The sequence below is a fragment of the Numenius arquata genome, chromosome 4, assembly GCF_964106895.1.
Source record: "Numenius arquata chromosome 4, bNumArq3.hap1.1, whole genome shotgun sequence".
Lineage (NCBI taxonomy): Eukaryota > Metazoa > Chordata > Aves > Charadriiformes > Scolopacidae > Numenius > Numenius arquata.
In genome coordinates, this window is record NC_133579.1 from 13,429,665 (window position 1) to 13,449,983 (window position 20,319).

The 20,319-nt window shown below is 39.8% G+C and overlaps 1 protein-coding gene across 1 annotated transcript; it reads left to right on the plus strand.

Annotated features, from left to right (window-relative positions):
- The first annotated feature begins 307 nt into the window (after nucleotides 1–307).
- Nucleotides 308–3,888, plus strand: SNAI2 (snail family transcriptional repressor 2). The gene is made up of 3 exons (XM_074146658.1): nucleotides 308–533; nucleotides 1,111–1,656; nucleotides 2,636–3,888. Exons 1-3 carry the CDS (start codon nucleotides 455–457, stop codon nucleotides 2,815–2,817), a joined length of 807 nt encoding a protein of 268 aa, XP_074002759.1. The 5' UTR covers nucleotides 308–454; the 3' UTR covers nucleotides 2,818–3,888.
- The last annotated feature ends 16,431 nt before the right edge of the window (nucleotides 3,889–20,319 follow it).

A 20,319-nucleotide genomic window follows, 5' to 3' on the forward strand; every position in this document is an offset into this window, starting at 1 on the left:
CTTGCTCCTCCGTTCACAGCTGTCTCCAGCGGGAGGAGCTGAAAGCTGAACCAAACCCTCCGAGCAGGGATTGGATCCCTCCCGCCAGCAGCCGCAGAGCCCTCCCAGAAAAGGGAAAAAGGAAAAAAAAAAAAAAAAAAAAAAAACAACAACCCACAAAAAAAAAAAAAAACCACCAGCCTGTTTGGAAAAGTGCTTGAGAACATCCCGAAGTGATTGGAGGAGCGGGAAACCCTTCCCCCCTGCACCTGACTAGTGGGTATTTACAGCACTTTTCAAGGCGCCTCTGCACTGCCACTACACGGCCCGAGTGGATGGACGGCGCGGGGCAGGCGGCGCGACAGGGACCGATGCGCTCGCAGTGATTGCCTGCGTGTGGTGCCGCACACCCGCCGGGGACCGTTACACCCACCCGCGAGGAGAGCCTGGGAGAGGGAGAAACCCTGCGTCCAAAATGCCACGCTCCTTCCTGGTCAAGAAACATTTCAATTCATCCAAGAAGCCGAATTACAGCGAACTGGACACTCATACAGGTAACAAAACCAAATCCAACGCCGCCGCCTCGCTCCTGAGGTTGCGGTCCTTGCGTGGCAGGAACGAGGAGGGGTGGGATTGCTTTTCAGGCGCCAGGGAATGGGTTAGTTCATTGCTAGCTCTTTTTTTTTTTTTTTTCTTTCGCTTACAAGGAGGGAGGTTTGAGAAATATTGTCAGTGCTGCCCAGAATGAATCACAAAGTTTGCTCATCCACTTGAACTCGGTTACTTAGAGGGGATTTGGAGTTTTCCTGTTCTATATCTGCTGGTGGTGGAATTGAAACTTTTATACAAATCCCTCGCGAAGTTTCACTGCTTCATTGTAACAGGCTACACAGATTTAGAAACAGCATGCTGCCTTGAAGAGACTCTCCAGCTGTAATTTGGCTGTTCAGGGGCACTGTCTCTACCCATCAGAATATATATATGAAATAGTATTTCCTTAATCCTCCTTATAGTCAGATGACCATATTGAGTTGTTTAATTTGTGCACTTTTTAATCCCCAAAATGTTAAATTTGGTGCCTTTTGAAATGCTTTTTGGTTCTCTTACCTTAAAATTTTCTTCCTTCTCCAGTGATTATATCCCCATACCTGTATGAAAGCTACCCAGTCCCTATCATACCACAGCCAGAGATCCTGAGCTCAGTAGCTTACAATCCCATTACTGTGTGGACTACAACCGGGCTGCTACCATCTCCACTACCCAATGACCTCTCTCCGCTTTCCGGATACCCCTCATCTTTGGGAAGAGTCAGCCCACCTCCACCTTCTGACACCTCCTCCAAAGATCACAGCGGTTCAGAAAGTCCCATTAGCGATGAAGAAGAGAGAATCCAGTCCAAGCTTTCAGACCCCCATGCAATCGAAGCCGAAAAGTTCCAGTGCGGTTTATGCAACAAGACCTATTCAACTTTCTCTGGGTTGGCCAAACATAAGCAGCTGCACTGTGATGCCCAGTCTAGGAAATCATTCAGCTGCAAGTACTGTGACAAGGAGTATGTCAGCCTGGGAGCGCTTAAGATGCACATCAGGACCCACACACTACCTTGTGTCTGCAAGATCTGCGGCAAGGCTTTCTCTAGACCCTGGCTACTTCAAGGACACATTAGAACTCACACTGGTAAGAACAACCATTACAATTGCAGTTTCTCGTTGCTATAACATCAGGATGCCCTTTTGCTATTTTTCTCCACAGGTGGGGGGGGGGGGGGGGGAGAAAAAAGCAGTGTTTCTTTACTAACCTTGAAATGCATCCACAGAATTTCAAATGTATCATCAAAAGGCTAAATTCTCCCTCTTGAGGGGTGGGTGGGAGGGGAGTGTAGCATGGTCTCATAACTGTGGGTCAGATACTGACATAAATCAGCATTGCTCCCATGATAATTTTAGGACAGTTCAGCCCATTTCCACCAGCTGAAGGTTTTGCTTTAAGGATTTTATGTTAACTTTCAGGCTTTGGAAATTGCTAACTTTGAGAAGGCTCCAGCTGACTCTGAAATCAAGCAGCAAAACAGAAAGGCAATGCATGAGGGGCTGCTTTCTGCCTCCTTAAGCAGTTGGCAAGTTTTGCATGTGCTATCTCAAATCCTTAAGAATTAGAAACGCATCATCACCAAAGTGGATTGGTTGGGTTTTTTTCTGTTGAGGCAAAAACTTGATTTTGAATATAACACCGGGTACAACGTAATGCCTACAGAGCTGTCTGCTGCTCTTCAGTCAAAGCCCTTGTCCCCTGTAATTCACACAGCGCTAAGCAGAAAAAGTTCTATGAAAATGTTTGAAAGTGTTGGGAGGAGCCCAGCCTGAAATTACTGCCTGCACCTGTAGATGCAGAGGGAGTCAGCAGCTTGTCTTCGGGGACCGCACTTAACAGCGTATTCTGAGAAGGCTGAGTTCTGCGAGTACAGTCAGCAGTGCTGAAAGTCGTTGATTCTGTGGCCTGACTAACTTTTTATTACATGTTCTTGATTATAACAAATCCTTTCTGGTTTTTTTGTTTGTTTGTTTGTTTCTTAGGATAAAAGCAGGTTTTACCTGCCTTAAACATGTACTTCTTTTTTAAAGCTTTATCCTGTTTTTCCTTGATGTTTCCTTTTTAGGAGAGAAGCCGTTTTCCTGTCCTCACTGCAACAGAGCTTTTGCAGACAGATCCAATCTGAGGGCTCATCTGCAGACCCACTCGGATGTGAAGAAATACCAGTGCAAAAATTGCTCCAAAACTTTCTCCAGAATGTCTCTTCTGCACAAACATGAGGAATCTGGCTGCTGTGTAGCACACTGAGTCATGCAGTCAATGTTTACCTGGACTCGATGCATTTCTCCACTCCTGTTCCAAATGATAAGTGGAAATCCAAAGGCGTTTTCTCGTCTGCTTTTCAGCCAAAAAAAAAAAAAAATAAAATCCAAAGCACCACCAAACAAGCAAACAAACAAAATAGTGGAAGAACTTAGAATGTCAGTAGAAATGAGCTTTAAGTTGTTTCTGTTCAGTCACACATTTGCATTCTTAAGTGTGAATTCTGAAATATGGGGAAAGACACCATGCATGACATTTCATGTAGATCTAAAGGAAGCAGCATTATCAGCTTTCTTTATAGATGAAGCCAAATGTATGTCGTCTTTTCTTGCTTAGAAAAGGCTGCAAAGTTAACAATACATTCCTGCCAAGCCATTTCAACCAAAGAAACAGTATTTTAAGTGGAACTTTTAATAAGAATACTATCCAAGTGAATTTTGCTAGACACCATTTATCTCAGGTGCCTTAAAAAGTATTCCAAGTTTACCTTAGTAAATGTTTAATATTATTCATTGCTGTGTTTTTTATTTTTTATTTTATTAGAAGCCAAGGCCTTCATTAATGATCTGAAATGCTTTAAAACTGCATAATAAAGAGAGGAAAAAAAAACTTGTAAGAGAATGTACGGAAAATTGAAAGCCACAAATTAACCGCATGTGCCTTTTTTAAAAAAAAAAATAATGACTGTAGCTTCAAACATTCCTGGTGCATGCTTGACCATCTTTTAATATGGAATAGTTCCTCTAAACTTTAATCTTTTTTAAAAAACGGGAATAAGTGCAAGAGAGGGGGTTCATGGGAGTTTGACGATTATTTTTTTTAAATGCACAAAGGAAATGCAATATTTTCAGCATTACCCCTCCAAGTGCCTTTTTTATTGATGGTTTTGTAAAGTATGTGGACATAATGTAAATATTTTTATTTTTATATGATTGAATGTGTTATGAATGAAAGTGAATTGTTGCCTATAGCAGCATCTATAGATAACTTGAAGAAAGTGTGAAGTGAAATTTATGTTGTTTTCTAGCCACTTTTTTACAATAAACATTTTTAAGTAAGATTTCTGTTGTTTGTTCTAATTAAAGAAAACAACTGTGTCTGGTTTATCAAGGCTTTGGAACATAGGAAAATGCAAGTGTCTCTAAGTGACCAGATGAAGATTAAAGTGAATTTCAGATGTGAGTCCTTAGTTCACAAGTACTGGACATTAGAAAGGAATATACCCATCGCATTTTAAAACATTTAAAACCATACAGAGCATTTTTCTAGAGTCACTGTTTCAAATGTTTATGCTTTTTTGCTACTTAAAATAGTATGACAACATTGTGAAATACATTTTATCAAAAACATTTTAAAAAATCTTCTTTCTTGCATTTTAACAGTTGAAAAGGTGCAGCCTTGTTATAGTACTTTTCCTGAGCCTGTGACATTAGGAAATCTCGGCCTGATCCAAAGTTCATTAAAGTCAGTGGAACCTTACCGAAGTCCAGTAACGTTGATTGCATGATGCTCTTTTAAAGTAGCAGTCAAATCACAGTACGATATGCTTTATATAGCCATTTCAGAAAGATTAAAGCTATTTCTATTAAAATGTCTTACATAGCAGAACTGTCAAGTGAATGTATTATGACTGTATATCAGCTAATATATCACTGGAAAGAATTATCCAGTAATAAAAAGAAGAATTATTTTTCTTCAGATGATTTGAATAAGGACTCCAAGATCTGAACTATATAAAAGCATTACAACACCATCAAATCATGTCTCCTCATTACTGGCTAGTGCAAAACAACACTACTTTCAACTTTTAACAAAGCACAAAGCTCAAAACCAGACAAGCAATAGGTGGCGTCCAATCTAAAGAGGACTATGTCTACTTTAGGGTACCAGCAGGAGCAAGTAATAGCAAAGTCAAAATTCCAACAATTTCATGAGAAGATTAAAGCTGGATAAATACAAGGTGCAAATATCTAGAAAAAGAGTACATTTCAGCAAAATAATGCAACAGACCATGCATGCCTTTTGTCTCCTCCAGCTGAGTCCTGCAGAGGAGTGCTTCAGCAGGACTGCATGGAGTAATGTAGGCAATAGGTACATGATGGAAGTTTTGTACCTTTTTCCCTACAGGAAACACTCTACTGAAAAAAGATCAGCTCAAATGAAGGTTTTCATATTCTCCAAATGTCTTCTAACAAAAATCTCAAGGTTATAACAATGATTCCCTAGGACCTGTTAAGTTGTTTTTTTTCCAGGAAATAGCCAGAGAGTTCAAGAAAGATAGGGTTAGTGGGAATTTGTGAGGTAACATTTTGAAATGAACACATGAAGGCATCAAACACCCTTGAAAAGCTTCATGTGGTTACTCTATTGATTTGCACTTCCATGTCATTCACTTTGAAGTCCTTAGGCTCCAGCAGCTCTTTGCTCAGCTTTCTCTTCCCAGAGCAAAGTTTGCCAGTGGATGAGTAAAGCTCTGGCAGTCAACAGCTATTTGTACTGTCAAAGTTCTAGGTTTGCTCTCCTGTGTCATGTCACAAAGGCTTTTCCATTGTTTTAATTCACACTGTAAATTCTCTACACCCATACTAAATGAAATAGCATAAGAGCTTGACTTCTTGAATGAGTGGAAATGCTACTGTTGTCCTTAAGGGAAATCAGATGGAAACTTCATCAAAATACAGTATGCTAAACCAAACACAAGTGGAACTGGTCTGATTTGGAGATGACAATTAAGATATGCTACTTTGCATGCCTGTAACACCTGTACTCATAAAACACAAAGATGGGAAAGGCTAGAAGCTCTTCTGGCTCATCTCTTTAATTGAAACGGAGTGCTCTATCAGAGATCCCTAGCTCTCTGTCCAGTTGCAGCATAAACTTCCCAGGCAGTTGAACTTCTCTTGCTTTTCCTGTGAGACAGCTTTCTATTTGCTGTCAGGACATTTCTCCAAAACATTTTGCATTAATAGTTTTACCTCATTACTCTAGAAATGCCCTTCTGTACCTGCACAAGCTATTTACCAATGTAAATTGAATTCTGTTCTGAGTTGCTGGTTGATGACTCCTTTGACTTTCTCGAAACATGAGGGAAAAGCTGCCTCCATGGTGAATCTATCCATTGAATCTCTTTGGCCATTGCTACATTTCTCACAAGACATCTCTGATTCTATATCCAAATAATCAACTTTTTAAATCTGTCTTAGGAAAACATGCTCCCCACACCTGAAATATCTTCATTGCTCTTTTCTGAAATCAATCACTTTTTTATTTTGAATTTTAGACACCAGTGCTAAATGTAAGTGAAACGTTAAGTTACCAAAAGGCCAGCCTCTCCTTTAAAGGCACCTGCGTGATAGCAAACTATATACGAAATGTTTCATAGCTTTTTTTAACTCTTCACAAATGAGTTGCTTAAAATTGGTAGATCTGAGGAAGGGACTTTTGCCCAGAGGTTACTCCAAATACTCTAAATATATACCTTTTTGGTTTTATGATTGCCCATTATAGGGAACAAGACCTAGTATGTTGATGAGTATCCTTGTATGAGCTAGTAGATGAGTATCCTTTAGTATATTCTGGCAATCTACTTTCACCCCCTAAGTGTACTTTCAGTGTGAAGAGAAGAGCTGAACCACCAGAGCACATGTGCAGTTACAAGTTGAATGTATGAGTTTCTCAAGGCTGAAGGCAATAATTGAATGACTTTGTTTTCCTCTCGTCTCTTCACTTGCTTCCGTTTGGGTGTGCTTTTTCACTTCAGAGGCTGCAGAATGAAGTAATATGTGCATGAAATGAAGACAGAATGAAGTACACATTTATGCTCAAAGCACTGCAATTATCCTACCTGAACTAATGCGGGGTTCAGAAAAACATCTTATGCACTCACCAAAGGGTTAAAATAAGTGCCTCTCAGATTAAGGCACCATGAAATTTGTCTTCTGTATTTTACTCTATTATTTGGATTATTATGGTTCCTTTTATCATTAAGCAAGCTCAGGGCCTATTACTTTAAGCTCCATAAAATTATATAAAAAAGAAGCACCGTAAAGATCCTCTAATTTCAATTTCAAAAGGAAGGACAATGGGAATCATGATAATTTAAATTCTGATGTCTTGTATTTCATCTTGCACAAGACTCAGTGAAAGCAAGTGAAATCCCAGAATCATTTAGGTGGGAAGGCACCTCTGGAGATTGCTTAGTCTAATCCCACCACTCAAAGCAGGGTCAGCAGACCAGTTTACCTAAGACTGTCCAGCTGGTGTTTGAACATCTCCAAGAATGGAGATTCCACAACTTCTCTGGGCAATCTGTTCTGATGTTCAATCATTCTTGCAGTCAAAAAAGGTTTTTTTCTTATATTTAAATGGAATTTTCTGTATTTCAAATGATGCACGCTGCCTCTTGTCCGGTCACTGGACAACACTTAAGAGTCTGGCTTAGCCTTTTAATACTTCTTCTCATCAGCAATTTATACACATTGATAAGATCTCCCTTGAGTTTTTTGTTCTCGAGGTGTCTTAATCCCCCTCATATGAGAGATGCTCCAATCTCTTAATTATCTTTGTAGCCCTTCACTGGGCTCACTTCAGTATTGTCATGTCCTCCTTGTACTGATGAGGCTAGAACTGGAGCCAGCACTGCAGATGGGCTGAGTAGAGGTGGAAATACCTCTGCTGGCAAAGGGTCTGGAGAATAAGTCCTATGAGAAGTGGCTGAGGGAGCTGGGGTTGTTCAGCCTAGAGAAAAGGAGGCTGAGGGAAGACCTTATCACTCTCTACAAGTACCTGAAAAGAGGTTGTGGAGAGGTGGGAGTTGGTCTCTTCTCCCAAGTCACAGGCGATAGGACAAGAAGAAATGGCCTCAAGTTGCGCCAAGGGAGGTTCAGATTGAATATTAGGAAAAATTTTTACACTGAAAGGGTTATTAAGCAGGAAAGTGGTTGAGTCACCATCACTTGTGGTATTTAAAAGATGGGTAGACATGGTGCTTAGAGATATGATTTAGTGATGGTTTTCGTTAGTGGTAGGTTGACGGTTGGACTAGATGATCTGAAAGGTCCCTTCCAATCTAGTCAATTCTATGACTCTATGAAATACTACTCAGTTTCTGATGGGTAGCTGACAGGATGCATAAAGGTTGTGGAAACTATATGATCTGTAACAGCAGAGTACAAACAAAAATGACGCTTGCATGCTCTGTCCCTTCTGTCCCCCAAATACTAATTTATTCCTGAACTCTATAAAGTCATCAGGGACTTTGAAGGATGTGGAGGATGGGCCTGTGTTTTTCTGGGAGAGCGAGAGTTGCCCCATCCTGTTGCAGAGTGCTGCATTAGGGTGCCTCAGGTGAGTACACGCCATGGGTTTCTTAAAGGGGTGCATATTTTCCTGAAGAGGTATTTGAGACACTTTATGAAGCATGGCTTAGTAAAGTCTTTGAGGCCGTGCTGCAATCCAGTTGCATCCTTGCATTGCTGTCCCTTCTGAGGGACACATAGTCATATCAGGCTAGAGATTAAAAAAATAAATAAAATTAAAATGCACAGTGGTCTTTTTTTTTTACTTGTTTGGTAGTTTGGTCACCTTGTTCCTTTCCACTTACCTCTTCAATACTTCAAGAATGCTATCTAAACCAATATTTTTTCCAATTTTTTCTTCATGTGGTTCACTCACTGTTTTGGGTAGAAAACTGTAAGTGTGTGCTCCTTCATGGCCTTCCTTCTTTTATTTTCCCCAGGTCTCCATAAGGCAAAAGTTATCGCAAAATGGAACAGCTGCTTTCTGTTACATCTGATTCCTCTCTCCCTATTACCTGGGTGTTGAATATACCCTATCTCTCATCTTTGTTCCTTTCTGCTTCATATGCACCACGAGAAGTTTGTCCAGTGTGTATGCTAAATAGCCAGGAGGTGGATAAAGATCACAGTTTGCCAGTCCTTGCCAAGGGGGAATAAATGCCCTTTTATATCTATCATGTTTTTACACCATTTTGTCAAAAGAAGGCACAAAAACAGCAATCACATGAATGCCAGCTCAAATTCACACGGCCTCCACCATTTTTAGTAGCCTTCTCCCTGTAAGCTCTGCTCAGCCCAGGAAGGACTGAGAAAGCTACACATTCTGGATCAGAAGTTTAGCTTTATATGACACATACTATAAAACAGAGATTTTTGCCTAGCCGAAGAAGACTATAGAAAGTCAGTCCTTACCTTGCTGAGCCTCCACATTCTGGTTACTTCTCATGTTTTAGCCCCTTCTGTTACTGCTGTCTCTGCCATACATAGGAATCCTCTCCATCCGAGATGTGGCTGACGGGGGATCAGAGTCGGGGATCATGGATTGTCTAATACTTGATAGATGCGGGCATTGCCACTTCCTCTAACCAGCCCTAGACATGTGTCTGGGTAACAAATACACATTATATGCTGGGCCATCTCCCAACCATCACCTTCTCATATCTTCTTCAAAGGCATGACCTAGGAATGCAGGAGCTTGGTCTAACAAATCCCTCACAGAGAGGTGCCTACATCTCACTGAATCCTGTGGGTTCCCAGTACAAGCACCGAACGTCAGAGTACGAAGTCACAGACATCTGCTAAGTCGCTAATAAGAAGCAGTTAAAGTATAAAGTTGCACTGCAATTAGCTCAGATTGTGCACATGGTCCCTAAACCAAAGTAAATTCCTTTGAATGTAACCTGCCCTCTCATGTGGGCTGGCAGATCATCCACAGCTGACAATGAATAAAGAGTCAGAAGAATAAAAACTGACAGTTATTAAGTAACTCAAGAAAAAATTGAATTAATAACAATCAACAACTTAAAGTAATAGTATTATGCATAAAAGACTAATAAAAATCCCTCCCCCCTATAAAAGATATGTCATATTTAGCATTAAGTCATTAATTTTTTACATCTTTAAATTTCATTAAAAGATATTTTGGAAGATAGTTCACCAAGATTTATAGCAAAGCATTCACTATTCATCTGTAATACATGAAACCGGGCCAGGTTGCTATGTCCCGGGGAAATTAAAAAAAGAATCTTGTGACTCGTGATGGACATTTTGGTGGTGTTTGTGAAACAACTTGGCATCTCAGTCCAGATCCTAACTAGTTCTGACTGGACAAGGCTCACACTCAAAAACAGTCAGGATTTTTTGACAGCCCTGACTTACTGACAGAAGAGCTTTTTTTTTTTTAGAAAATGGCCTTCAATTTCTAGGTAGTTTCAAGAAATTGCTCTGCTCCTTTTCTATGTCCCCACTTTTCACACTATTGGCAGAGAAATAGTTGCCCTCACTGATAAGTGACCTCTCCTCACAGGTTACAAAATCACCACTGTAGTTTGGTGGTCACAGCAGAGAGCCATGACTGAGGGCTGCTTCCGAATATTTGAACCCAAATTCTCTGGCTGTCCACAGAGATGTCAGTATGTTCAAACTGGTGGGACAACATGGGTTCTGGAAACAAAGAGAAGAAAAAGAGAGGTCTTAAGGACTGTTTAAATGTCAGCCTTCATAGGAGAGCATTCTATTTAATATGTATTTACAAGCAGTAAATATCAATTACAAATTACCTTCCAGGTCAGGCTTCTGAAACAGGAGAAACTCAGAATCATAGAATCATAGAACAGTTTGGGTTGGAAGGGCCCTTAAAGATCATCGAGTTCCAACCCCCTGCCATGGACAGGGACACCTCCACTAGAGCAGGTTGCTCAAAGCCCCATCCAGCCTGGCCTTAAACACTTCCAGGGATGGGGCATCCACAACTTCCCTGGGCAACCTGTTCCAGTGTCTCACCACCCTCACAGGAAAGAATTTCTTCCTAATATCTAAACTAAGTCTCCCCTCTTCCAATTTAAAACCATTACCCCTTGTCCTGTCACTACATTTCCTGACAAAGAGTCCCTCTCCAGCTCTCGAAGTTCAGCAGTGTTTAGTTTTGAGAAGAAATTTTGACTCAAGCTAAGACTGCAGCTGATAAATCAAGCATGTCTGATTACTACTCTTCTTGCCAAAAAATATAGTAGGGACTAAGGATATAGGGTGTTTTTTTTAATTACACAAATATAAACTATGAATAACAGGAACATCCAAAATTATGATAAACTCTTTCTCTCTGTATATAACACATAAACTTAAATGTACAAAATTAAAATTAGTAAAATATTTTAAGAAACAGCTCTGCTACTATTCTGGTTAATTTATTTTTTTAATCTAAAACTTAACTAAAATTTTTTTTCCATTGTTTGTCAGCTTTTTAAAACAGGAATATTCATATTTTCTCTCAGAGCATTCTTTTTCAGTTTTGCAAAAAAGAAGAGTATTCTTCCTTTCTACCAGACTTACTTACATCCCAGAAGGGACCGAAGGGAACTGAGTTATTTTGAAAAGCATTATAATATGTTCTTACTCTTTCTATGCCTATGTCTGGCATTCTGGTGGTGAAAATTCTCCTATGTACAGGGTATATTGGGATTGTCCCATACAGTGATTTTCTCCCAGTGAACTTTGCATTTGCCACTGTTAGAAGCAGTATTTCAAATCTATACAGACATTCGGCAACAGAAATGGCGATTGTCAATAATCCTTTGCCGCAGTACGATCACATGTACAACATCATAATTATTATTTTCTTAGGTTTGTAGTATTAAGAAGGAAGTAGAGCCAGAAGTCTGTAGGCCTAGGCGTTTCGTTCTTCCTAAAACACTGACCTGTTTGGAGCATTATGGGTCCTTTCTTCTAGTAAACCTTTTTCCCTGCTGTGTAATCACACAGGTTGGAGAGGAACCAGAATTATTGTAATGAGCCTTGCCTTTTCCTACATTGCTACAGTTTGTATGTCAGGTTGCTGTGCTAACAACCACGAGGTTGTAATTCTGAGATTCTGTGGTAAGTTTAGAGCATTTTAACACCTTTTTCCATGTTTTTTTAACACACTGGTGGAAAGACTGTACCTTATTTACTTATCATTTAGATCAGGTTCAAGTGGTTTTTGAACACATAATTCTCCACAGATTTTCTGATAACTGCAGACATGATATTAAATCTGACCTCCCATATATTTGAGAAGCTTTTTCCGTTCATCTTCAGTTAACACCTTTGCATCTTGTTTATATTGCCCTATTTAAAAAGCAAAGTAAAAATTTCACAAGAGGTCTCTTTGGCACAACCTGAAATCATAGAATAATAGAATCGTAGAATGGTTTGGGCTGGAAGGCACCTTAAAGATCATCAAGTTCCAACCCCCCTGCCATTGGCAGGGACACCTCCCACTAGAGCAGGTTGCTCCAGCGTGGCCTTGAACACCTCCAAGGAAGGTGCATCCACAACTTCTCTGGGCAACCTGTTCCAGTGCCTTACCACCCTCACAGTAAAGAATTTCTTCATGATATCTAATCTAAATCTCCCCTCATTCATTTAAAAACTGTTACCCCTCATTCTATCACCACACTCCCTGATAAAGAGTGTGTCCTCGTCTCTCCTGTAGGCTCCCTTTAGGTATTGGAAGGTCGCTATAAGGTCTGCACCAAAATTATGGATCTTCTTTTTGCACTTTTAGATGATGTGCTCAAGCAGGGAAATGCTGTACATACAATGCTTGCTGCTGCATGTTGACACTGTAATAAGAAGTATCACAGTTCTTAAAGAAAATATATGCCTGCTTGCATCTTAGGTCATTAGTGGAAAGGAAAAATCTGTTCTGTGGCATTCGCAAAAACAAAAGTGTGTTGCCATCACATGTGTGATTTTGGTTCCCCACTTTAAACAGGAAATAGCTTTTCAGTCTTTTAGTCCAGATAATCTACTCTTGCTCCCATTACTTTGTTTCTAAACATAAAGAAAGTTGTTTTCTGAAAAAGATTTTAGAATCTGACGTAGTACTTTTTTTTAAGAGCCCATAACTAAAATTGCAACACATATTACCTACATAGAGCTCAGTATCCATGCAATCCCTCATTTTGAAAGGAGGAAGTAATATTTTAAAGAGGTGCCATGTAAAGTCAAACCATGCATTTTTGTATTGCTCCTTCACAGATAGGTTATGAACCAAGTCAAACTGTCTAGGAGCAGGACCGTCTTCTCCCTCGACACAGAGCCACTCTTGTGAATGTTAATGTTCACTGTGTTGGATGAGGTTGTTCTTTAGACTTATTCATTGTTCTTTAATATCCTGGTAGCAGCACCTAACATATTGCCAAGAGCGACCACACTCCAACCTGGTGCAGCTGTGAAGAAAGCCAGTAAGTATTTCACTTAGGTATCCAGGACGAGCCTTCCCTCCAGGAGATTCTGCTGATGTAACCATGCAGCAAACTCTCCTGGCACGTACACAATTCATATTGACAAAATGTGCTTTCACAGTAGTGCTTCTCCTGGTGGCCCAAGCACAAGAGCAACTTGCAAGCCAATATAGCTACAACTAGATTTTGGTTTTCATCAGTACAGAAGTGCTGCAAGACAAAAAAAAAAAAAAAAAAAGAGAGAGAGGAAAAAAAAAAAAAAACACAACAAAAAAACCCAGCGCCACACTCTTGGCAGAAGTTTCTGACACAGACTCAGTCTTGAGAGTCTTGAGTCTTAGGGCAGTACAGCTTAAACACCTTCTTGCTCCAAGCATTGTACCTAAAGTATAGCTCAGACATTAATGTTTAAATGACAGGGTTTTGGGGTGACTTGTGATGGGAGTTAGGGGTGGGAAAGTGTATCCTTGGTGGCAGAAGAAGACCCGGAAACAATCCTTCTCGGGGGGACTGCAGCAAATACGCTAGAGTTAATCTGTTTGCTTCCATTTTATTTTCTCCTTGCCTGTTTTTAGTGCGGATGAATAATGTCCATGTCTTGTAACACCTCAGTAATAGTTCAGCAGGATTGCTGTGACCTTTCTTGGCTGGACCAGGACTGATTAGCTGCAGATTTCGGTGTATGGAACTCAGCTGACAAGGCAGGCTTGCAGAGCCTGTACTGTTGCAGTTTCTGTTGAGGAATGTAAAATGATCATTTCTGTTGCTCTTTGAGGGGGAAACTAATAAGTTGGTGGAAATGGAGAACTGAAGTGAATCACTTCTTCTAATTTAGTCTTTGCAAATAGCTACACGTGCAAAGACTATGCTGTGCTGGGAGTGTTGCGCTTTGGTTTTAGCCATTTGAGCCTTCCATCTGCTTATGCCAAAGATGAACCTTTCCAGGTGATCTAAAATGTAGACTCCTTAACTGATGTGAATGGCAGCCTTCCTGTCTTAAATTCCAAGTTGTAAAAAAAGAGAGTTGCATTGTCAATCAGCCAGCAAATGGTGCTGCACTGGCCTTTCTAGAAAAACAAACAATGGGTAATAAATGACTTTATGGTAGGATTGAATTTAAAACAAAAAATCCTTATCAGTGCAATATGTTTTCTGGTCCACTAAAACTCTTCTGTTTTAATCTGTTCCAGCTATGTTAGATTTCTCTTTAATTAAAAGTCCTTCTAAACATATATATGTATGTATGCATACAAATGTGGGTATGTATATACAAATGTATACACGGAAAAATTTTCTGTGTTTAGGCAAAGATAGAATCAGAGCAAAATGGCACTCTGATTATTTTTTTTTTGAGCAGTACTATTAATACATGCTACATTTCTGTCCTCCTCTCTGTTCCAAACTGTCAATTTTCATTAAAAAAAAACTTCAGGGAGTCTCTTGTTCCTATAGTTACCCAGAAACAATAGAGTTTTGACAGTAATCAAGTGAAACCAGTACAGTTGCAGCCACTTTCAAGCAGCCAAACAACACACTGCAAAGGTAGACATGTCTCAAAGAGATATGCGGCTCAAGGCAGTATGTTGGCACTGCTTCACTCAGACAGGTTTCAATGGGGACAGTCCTCAAGGAGATGATAAATGTTAGCAGAGGAACCAGTTCTCTGGCTGACCAAAGCACGGAAGGAAAGCGTGGGAGAACATCATAGTAAAGATCTTTACTATTTATTGAGTGGCATTTTACTTTGGTGTTGGAAGCAGCAGGAGTGAAGAAAAAAGAAGACAAAACAAACTGCTTAACAGGTAAAAACTGAGTGCAGGATCCCAGCAGCCTTTCAAAGCTAATAAGCACACCTGAAATCCAAGAACACGTGGAACCTATTGGATTCTATTGGATTACATTTGTAAAAATATAGAAAGATTCCACTGGGAGTGGCGTCTCCTAGGAAGATTTCTGAGATTCTCAAGACTGAAAAAATAATATTACTTCCACCTTTCCTTTCGATTCAGTTCCTGCTTTTGAGCCACATAAAATGCATGGCACAGTAAACCAGTTAACGGACTGGCTTCCAGAGCCGGGTAGCCAACATGCTGCAGGCTGGCTAACAGACCTAAATGGAACGCACTGTATTCATTTACTCAGGCAACATGTTTGCCTACAGTTTTCAACATCTGTAAAGGAGATTCAAGCACATAGTTGCCAAACTAGTCAAGAAATCTTATTTATGCTTATGGAATACATGCAGTTGTGTTCTTTACTCGGACTTTTCCTTGACTCTTTAATGGCAGCACTGGAGTATAACGATCCTGCATAGGTTTACCGTGCACCTGTGTTACCCTTTTTCTCTAGCAGAAATTAAGTTGAGACACAACTGAGGTTTGGGGTTTGGATTTCTTCTCTATATTCAGCAATCTCATTAGAGCAAAATAAAGAGCCAGGTATCTTCCTGTGCACCTGAATATATCACTTATGTTTGTTGAGGAAATCTAATGCATTCAGGAAACACTGGTCTTACCAGGTGTGAGCAATACAGCTGTGCAGAGCACTCACAGCATCACATCAGACCTATTGCATAAATGCAAACTCTTGATCTGCACCTAAGTGAGAAGTCACATGCGTTTCAAAAGTTTCCCGTTTTCTATACATTCAGAAACCTTCTGGAATATCAAGGAGAATACAACAACCCTACTACTACACAGATCCTCTGAAAAGGGGCAATATGTATGCACCAGGCAGCGCAGCAGAGATTTTCACCTTTTAAGAGAGATGAGGGTGAGAGATAAGACTCTGCCTACATATGCAAAGGATATACAGCACAAATCCAATTCTCCTTCATCCACGCCTCAGCCCAGGAGCTGTGGATTATAACCTTTCACCCCATACTGTACACAGTCAGTGTTCAGCTCCCAAGCGCAGAGCCAGTTTTACGCTGGTTTTCAAAGTGCCTGGTTCCAGTGAATAGACACAGTCTTCTTTTTTTTGGCTCCCCACTAAGTAATGCCTGCAGAATATGTCAGACAAATGCTGGAAAGGTCAGGGGGCAATGGCTAACAGGAAAGTTGGTTCTCATGGCTCTATCCACAGGATAGAGTGGATGCATTTCCCAGTGTGTCCCACAGTCCCGGTCTTTTGGTGCACATCTGGTTACATTCTCACTGAATATCAGGGCAAAACATCGGTGAGCAACCTCGCTTTCTTATGGAGAGAAGCTCGGGCATACAGGCAAGGTACATTTCAGTAGGTCTCCTGTCCTACAGCAGGAGACAACCAACACTGTAGTGTGTGAATTTCCTTCAGAGTCTAGTCAGAGCCATTATATCCCAAATTTTGTTAACATTATATGTACTTTCTGTAGGCTAAAGATCAAAAACATTTCTATCAAGAAAGTGCTTTCCAAAGGCAGCATGGAAACAGTGTCGTTTGCAACATGTCACATGTGTGTCAGAGAAAGGAAAAGACCATAGGACATCTGATTGTGTCTTTGGCTTGTCCTTCAGGCCGCTCCGTTCCACAGTTAGATGTTGTGCTGCAAAGTTTTGCTGGAAAAACTCACAGGAGAGCAGAGCTGAACAGCATCAGAACCTGCAGCTCAACAGCAAAATCTTTCTACCCCTGTACAGCTATTTTGAGAAGGAACAGGGTTTCAGAAGCTTTCAGGAAAAAAGCACACTTAGATGCTGCCCTATTTAAAGTCTGGCCTTGTGCATACTGACCTGAGTAGCAAGTTTGGAGCGTGCCATCAAAGAGGTCGTGCTATAAATTCAAGTTTAAACCTCTATTAGGCAGAATACAGGCTTAAATCCGTCTCCCTGGACTGCTGTGCTATGAGTCATAGTCCATTCTCCTCTCTTTCCTTTTTACACCTGGATACCTTGTAGACTGGTGGTTAGACCACTTGGAGGTGGAAAACTGGTTCAAATCCTACCAGGTGGGGTGATGCCTAAACCAGGAAGTTCCCGGGGCTAACCAGACACGTACGCTTGCAGCAGTGCATGACTCAGTACAAGAGGATGACCTTTTTCTAAGGTCCTATGAATGCTGTTTTATACCTTCTTGCCTTTTATTGTAGACAGTTCCAAAGATACACTTAAAATGTATTAAACATATTATATTATATTATATTATATTATATTATATTATATTATATTATAATAATATTATATTATGTTATATTGTGTTATATTATTTCATATCATATTAATTATGTAATATATATACATATCAAACATAAGCCTGTGAGAGTGGTCAAACACTGGTATTGGAACAGGTTGCTCAGAGAGACTGTGGAGTCTCCATCCCTGGAAACATTCAAAACCTGACTGGATACGGTCCCAGGTAACCTGCTCTAGCTGACCCGGATTGCGCAGTGGGGTTGAATGAGGCCATCTCCAAGTATGCCTTGCAACCACAAGAATTCTGCGATTCTATGGATAAAAAAAGAAAAAAGGGAAAAAAGGAAAGTACTTCTTTTATGTTTTCATGTGAGCAAAAAACCCTAGAGAAAAATGGAATTTTGGATGAGATTGGTGAAATGTATTTATTGTTTTAGCCATGGAACTGCAAATTCAGTTATGGTCTTAACTCCAGTTACTGAACCCTCCTAAACTCTGGCCTTGTTTTCACTCTGTTGAGGTACAACACCATTGATGGATGTGTGTGGCACCAGTGTGACTGGGATGTGAAATCATGTGCTTTCTCCTCACATGAAGAGGCATTTCAGCAATGATTAATCACGTATTTTCTCCTGTGGCAGCTATTCACAGAGGTTTTCATTTGCAAGGCACAATTTCTTTTTATTGTCCTCATGGTGAAGTCTTTAATAACTGACATTTACTGGAGGAACTAGGTGCAGATTTTTCTGAGATGTGTAGGAGATGGGCTAATTCCATATATTATCAAACTGGCTTCAAGATATCTCAGAAATAAAAGTCTTCCAACTGAGATTTATTGAAGTCTCTTAAAGTCCTGAATTGTTTTCCCTTAAAGCATTTAGTTCAGTAGATCTTTATCAATCTATACCTGTACATACATGAAGATCCATATGCAAGGACACATGTTTACAACAAATTGCTGAGACTCTCCACGTCTGAGGTTGTTTCTGCATATTCATGAGTACACCTAAGGGCTGAAATATCTTTTCTGCATGACAGATTTTGCCCTAATAATTTGTACAATATATCATTCAAAAAAAGGTAATGACTTTTGGACAAACGTTTCTGAAACATACTTTCATGATTCCCTGAAGTTTCTTGGTGTATTTAATTACAACAGATGCTATTTCATTTTGGTGAAGCAAATGATATAATCTTAGAGACTCTTTCATGAGACGTATCTATGAGAAGTTTGGAAATCCCACAAATTATTGCCTTTTCTTCTCTCTTATTGGTCGTTGCCATGTTTCTTCATGCCAGATCCTCCAGATTCTGGAAAAATCAAAATATTAGGTAAAATTACTACATAAGCATGGGGAATAGAAAGCAAGTTGGATATTGAAATACAGGCTTTTATAATTAAAAACATATTCCCACGTCTTGTTTATTTAGAATTATGACTTATTTATGGCAAAAATGTTTAAAAGAGGTGAATGAAGTGTCTTATCCTTACTTTGATACATTAGGCAAATTCACCACTTGTTTTGTCTTTTAATTTGGTACACAATCTATTTAAACCTGTTGCAGTGGAGCAGCATGTATGTTTCCAAGCAGCAAGGAATCCCAATTCCTTCATTTGTTGATTTACAAATTTGCTGATTATATTGTGTGTTGCATCAGGTCTTTTCTCTCATAAAGGGAGCTTCATCAACCAAAGCGGAAACTATTTGCCATCAAAATGAATTTGAGTATTTACAATTAATTATACCTTATTTTTCCCAGGGCAACCAAAGCACATCAAGCTCTGTACTGTCATTGTCACTCATCTCTAAAACACAAGACGTCAACCACACGTATTTAATTAAACAGTGTATTCAGTTAAGCCAATGAAATTACATTGTTCTTATCAATATCGCTTATTCCACTACTCTGTAGATGAAAAGTACATATTCCTATTTGATGTTTTATTGATGGCAGTGGGAAAAGAAACTATATCTTTCCTCATACCTTTCCTTCCTCCTGCAGCTTTTTCCCCAGCCTGGTTTGTTCTTTGTCTACCATCTTTCCTGGTATGAACTCCAAAGCTGGCAAACAGGATGCAGCAAAACCTGGATGACAAAGTAGTGGTTTAGGTGCAGTTACCTCTGGGCAGTACATACACACTGCCTCTGCACATGTCATGCAGGGGTTAATTGTCAACTGCCTGCACAGGAGAATCAAGCAGTTAAACCTAACTGACAAAGACTGGTCCTCATCTTTCTCCTAAGCTCTGTTTCATATTCTGAACTTCCAAATAAAAAGATTTCCAGGCTCTTAAAAAGATCATTACTAAGCTCCTAAAATTATTTTTCACTTTTTTTTTTAAATGAAGTCTTGCATGCCTTTTATTCATTAGACATCTGTAACAATGAGGGCACATTCACAGTGGCCACAGCTTAGCAAAGCTGGTTAAGCAAGTATGTGCTTAACTTGCTGCTGATGTTTAAATCAGTGCAATGTAAAATGCGCCTGATTTAAAATAGGCTGTGATTTGGGCTTTGCTCCTCTTCTGATGCCTGGACACAGGGCTTGATACAGCCGTAGTGCCAACAGTCAATGCTGACCACAGCGAGGACTTCCCTGTGCGAGACTTTTCCAGTGTCCATGTCATATAAAGTACTAGAGGAATAAAGATAAGAAAAACTTCCTCCATTGGATTCCTCCTTTCCCTGGGATATCACTTCCAAAAAGGCAATGCTCCAGCATTTTTCATATCAAAATGCTTTCTGATATGAAAAAGTCAGTTGCAGGATTTGTCACATTCAAAGAAAGAAAAATGACTCCTAATAATAAAATTATTAAAAAAACCCTGATACATACCTTTTCTTTCATTCCAATTCATCCCAATATGTTTTGCAAATTCTAATAGCCTGACATTTATATTAAACTTAAGAGGTCATTGGATCCAGTTCTGCAGAGAAAGACATCAGAGTTTAGAGTCCCACTGATCATTTCTGTCTCTCAAGAACAGGCTCTGGATGAATTAGCACCACTATTAATCATAATAATACATCTATGTCTTGGTTCTGAGATTCTTGAGATGTTTTCCAGAAACAGCAAACTGGCATGATACTAGCCAAAAAAACATTAAAGCATAGATTTTAACTCTCCAGT

Bases quoted from the DNA above. Each gene is read 5' to 3' on its own strand.
- SNAI2 (XM_074146658.1), top strand. From the start codon at position 455: ATGCCACGCTCCTTCCTGGTCAAGAAACATTTCAATTCATCCAAGAAG. The intron at 534-1,110 runs GTAACAAAACCA...TTCCTTCTCCAG, and splicing joins CGAACTGGACACTCATACAG to TGATTATATCCCCATACCTG. The intron at 1,657-2,635 runs GTAAGAACAACC...TTTCCTTTTTAG, and splicing joins ACACATTAGAACTCACACTG to GAGAGAAGCCGTTTTCCTGT.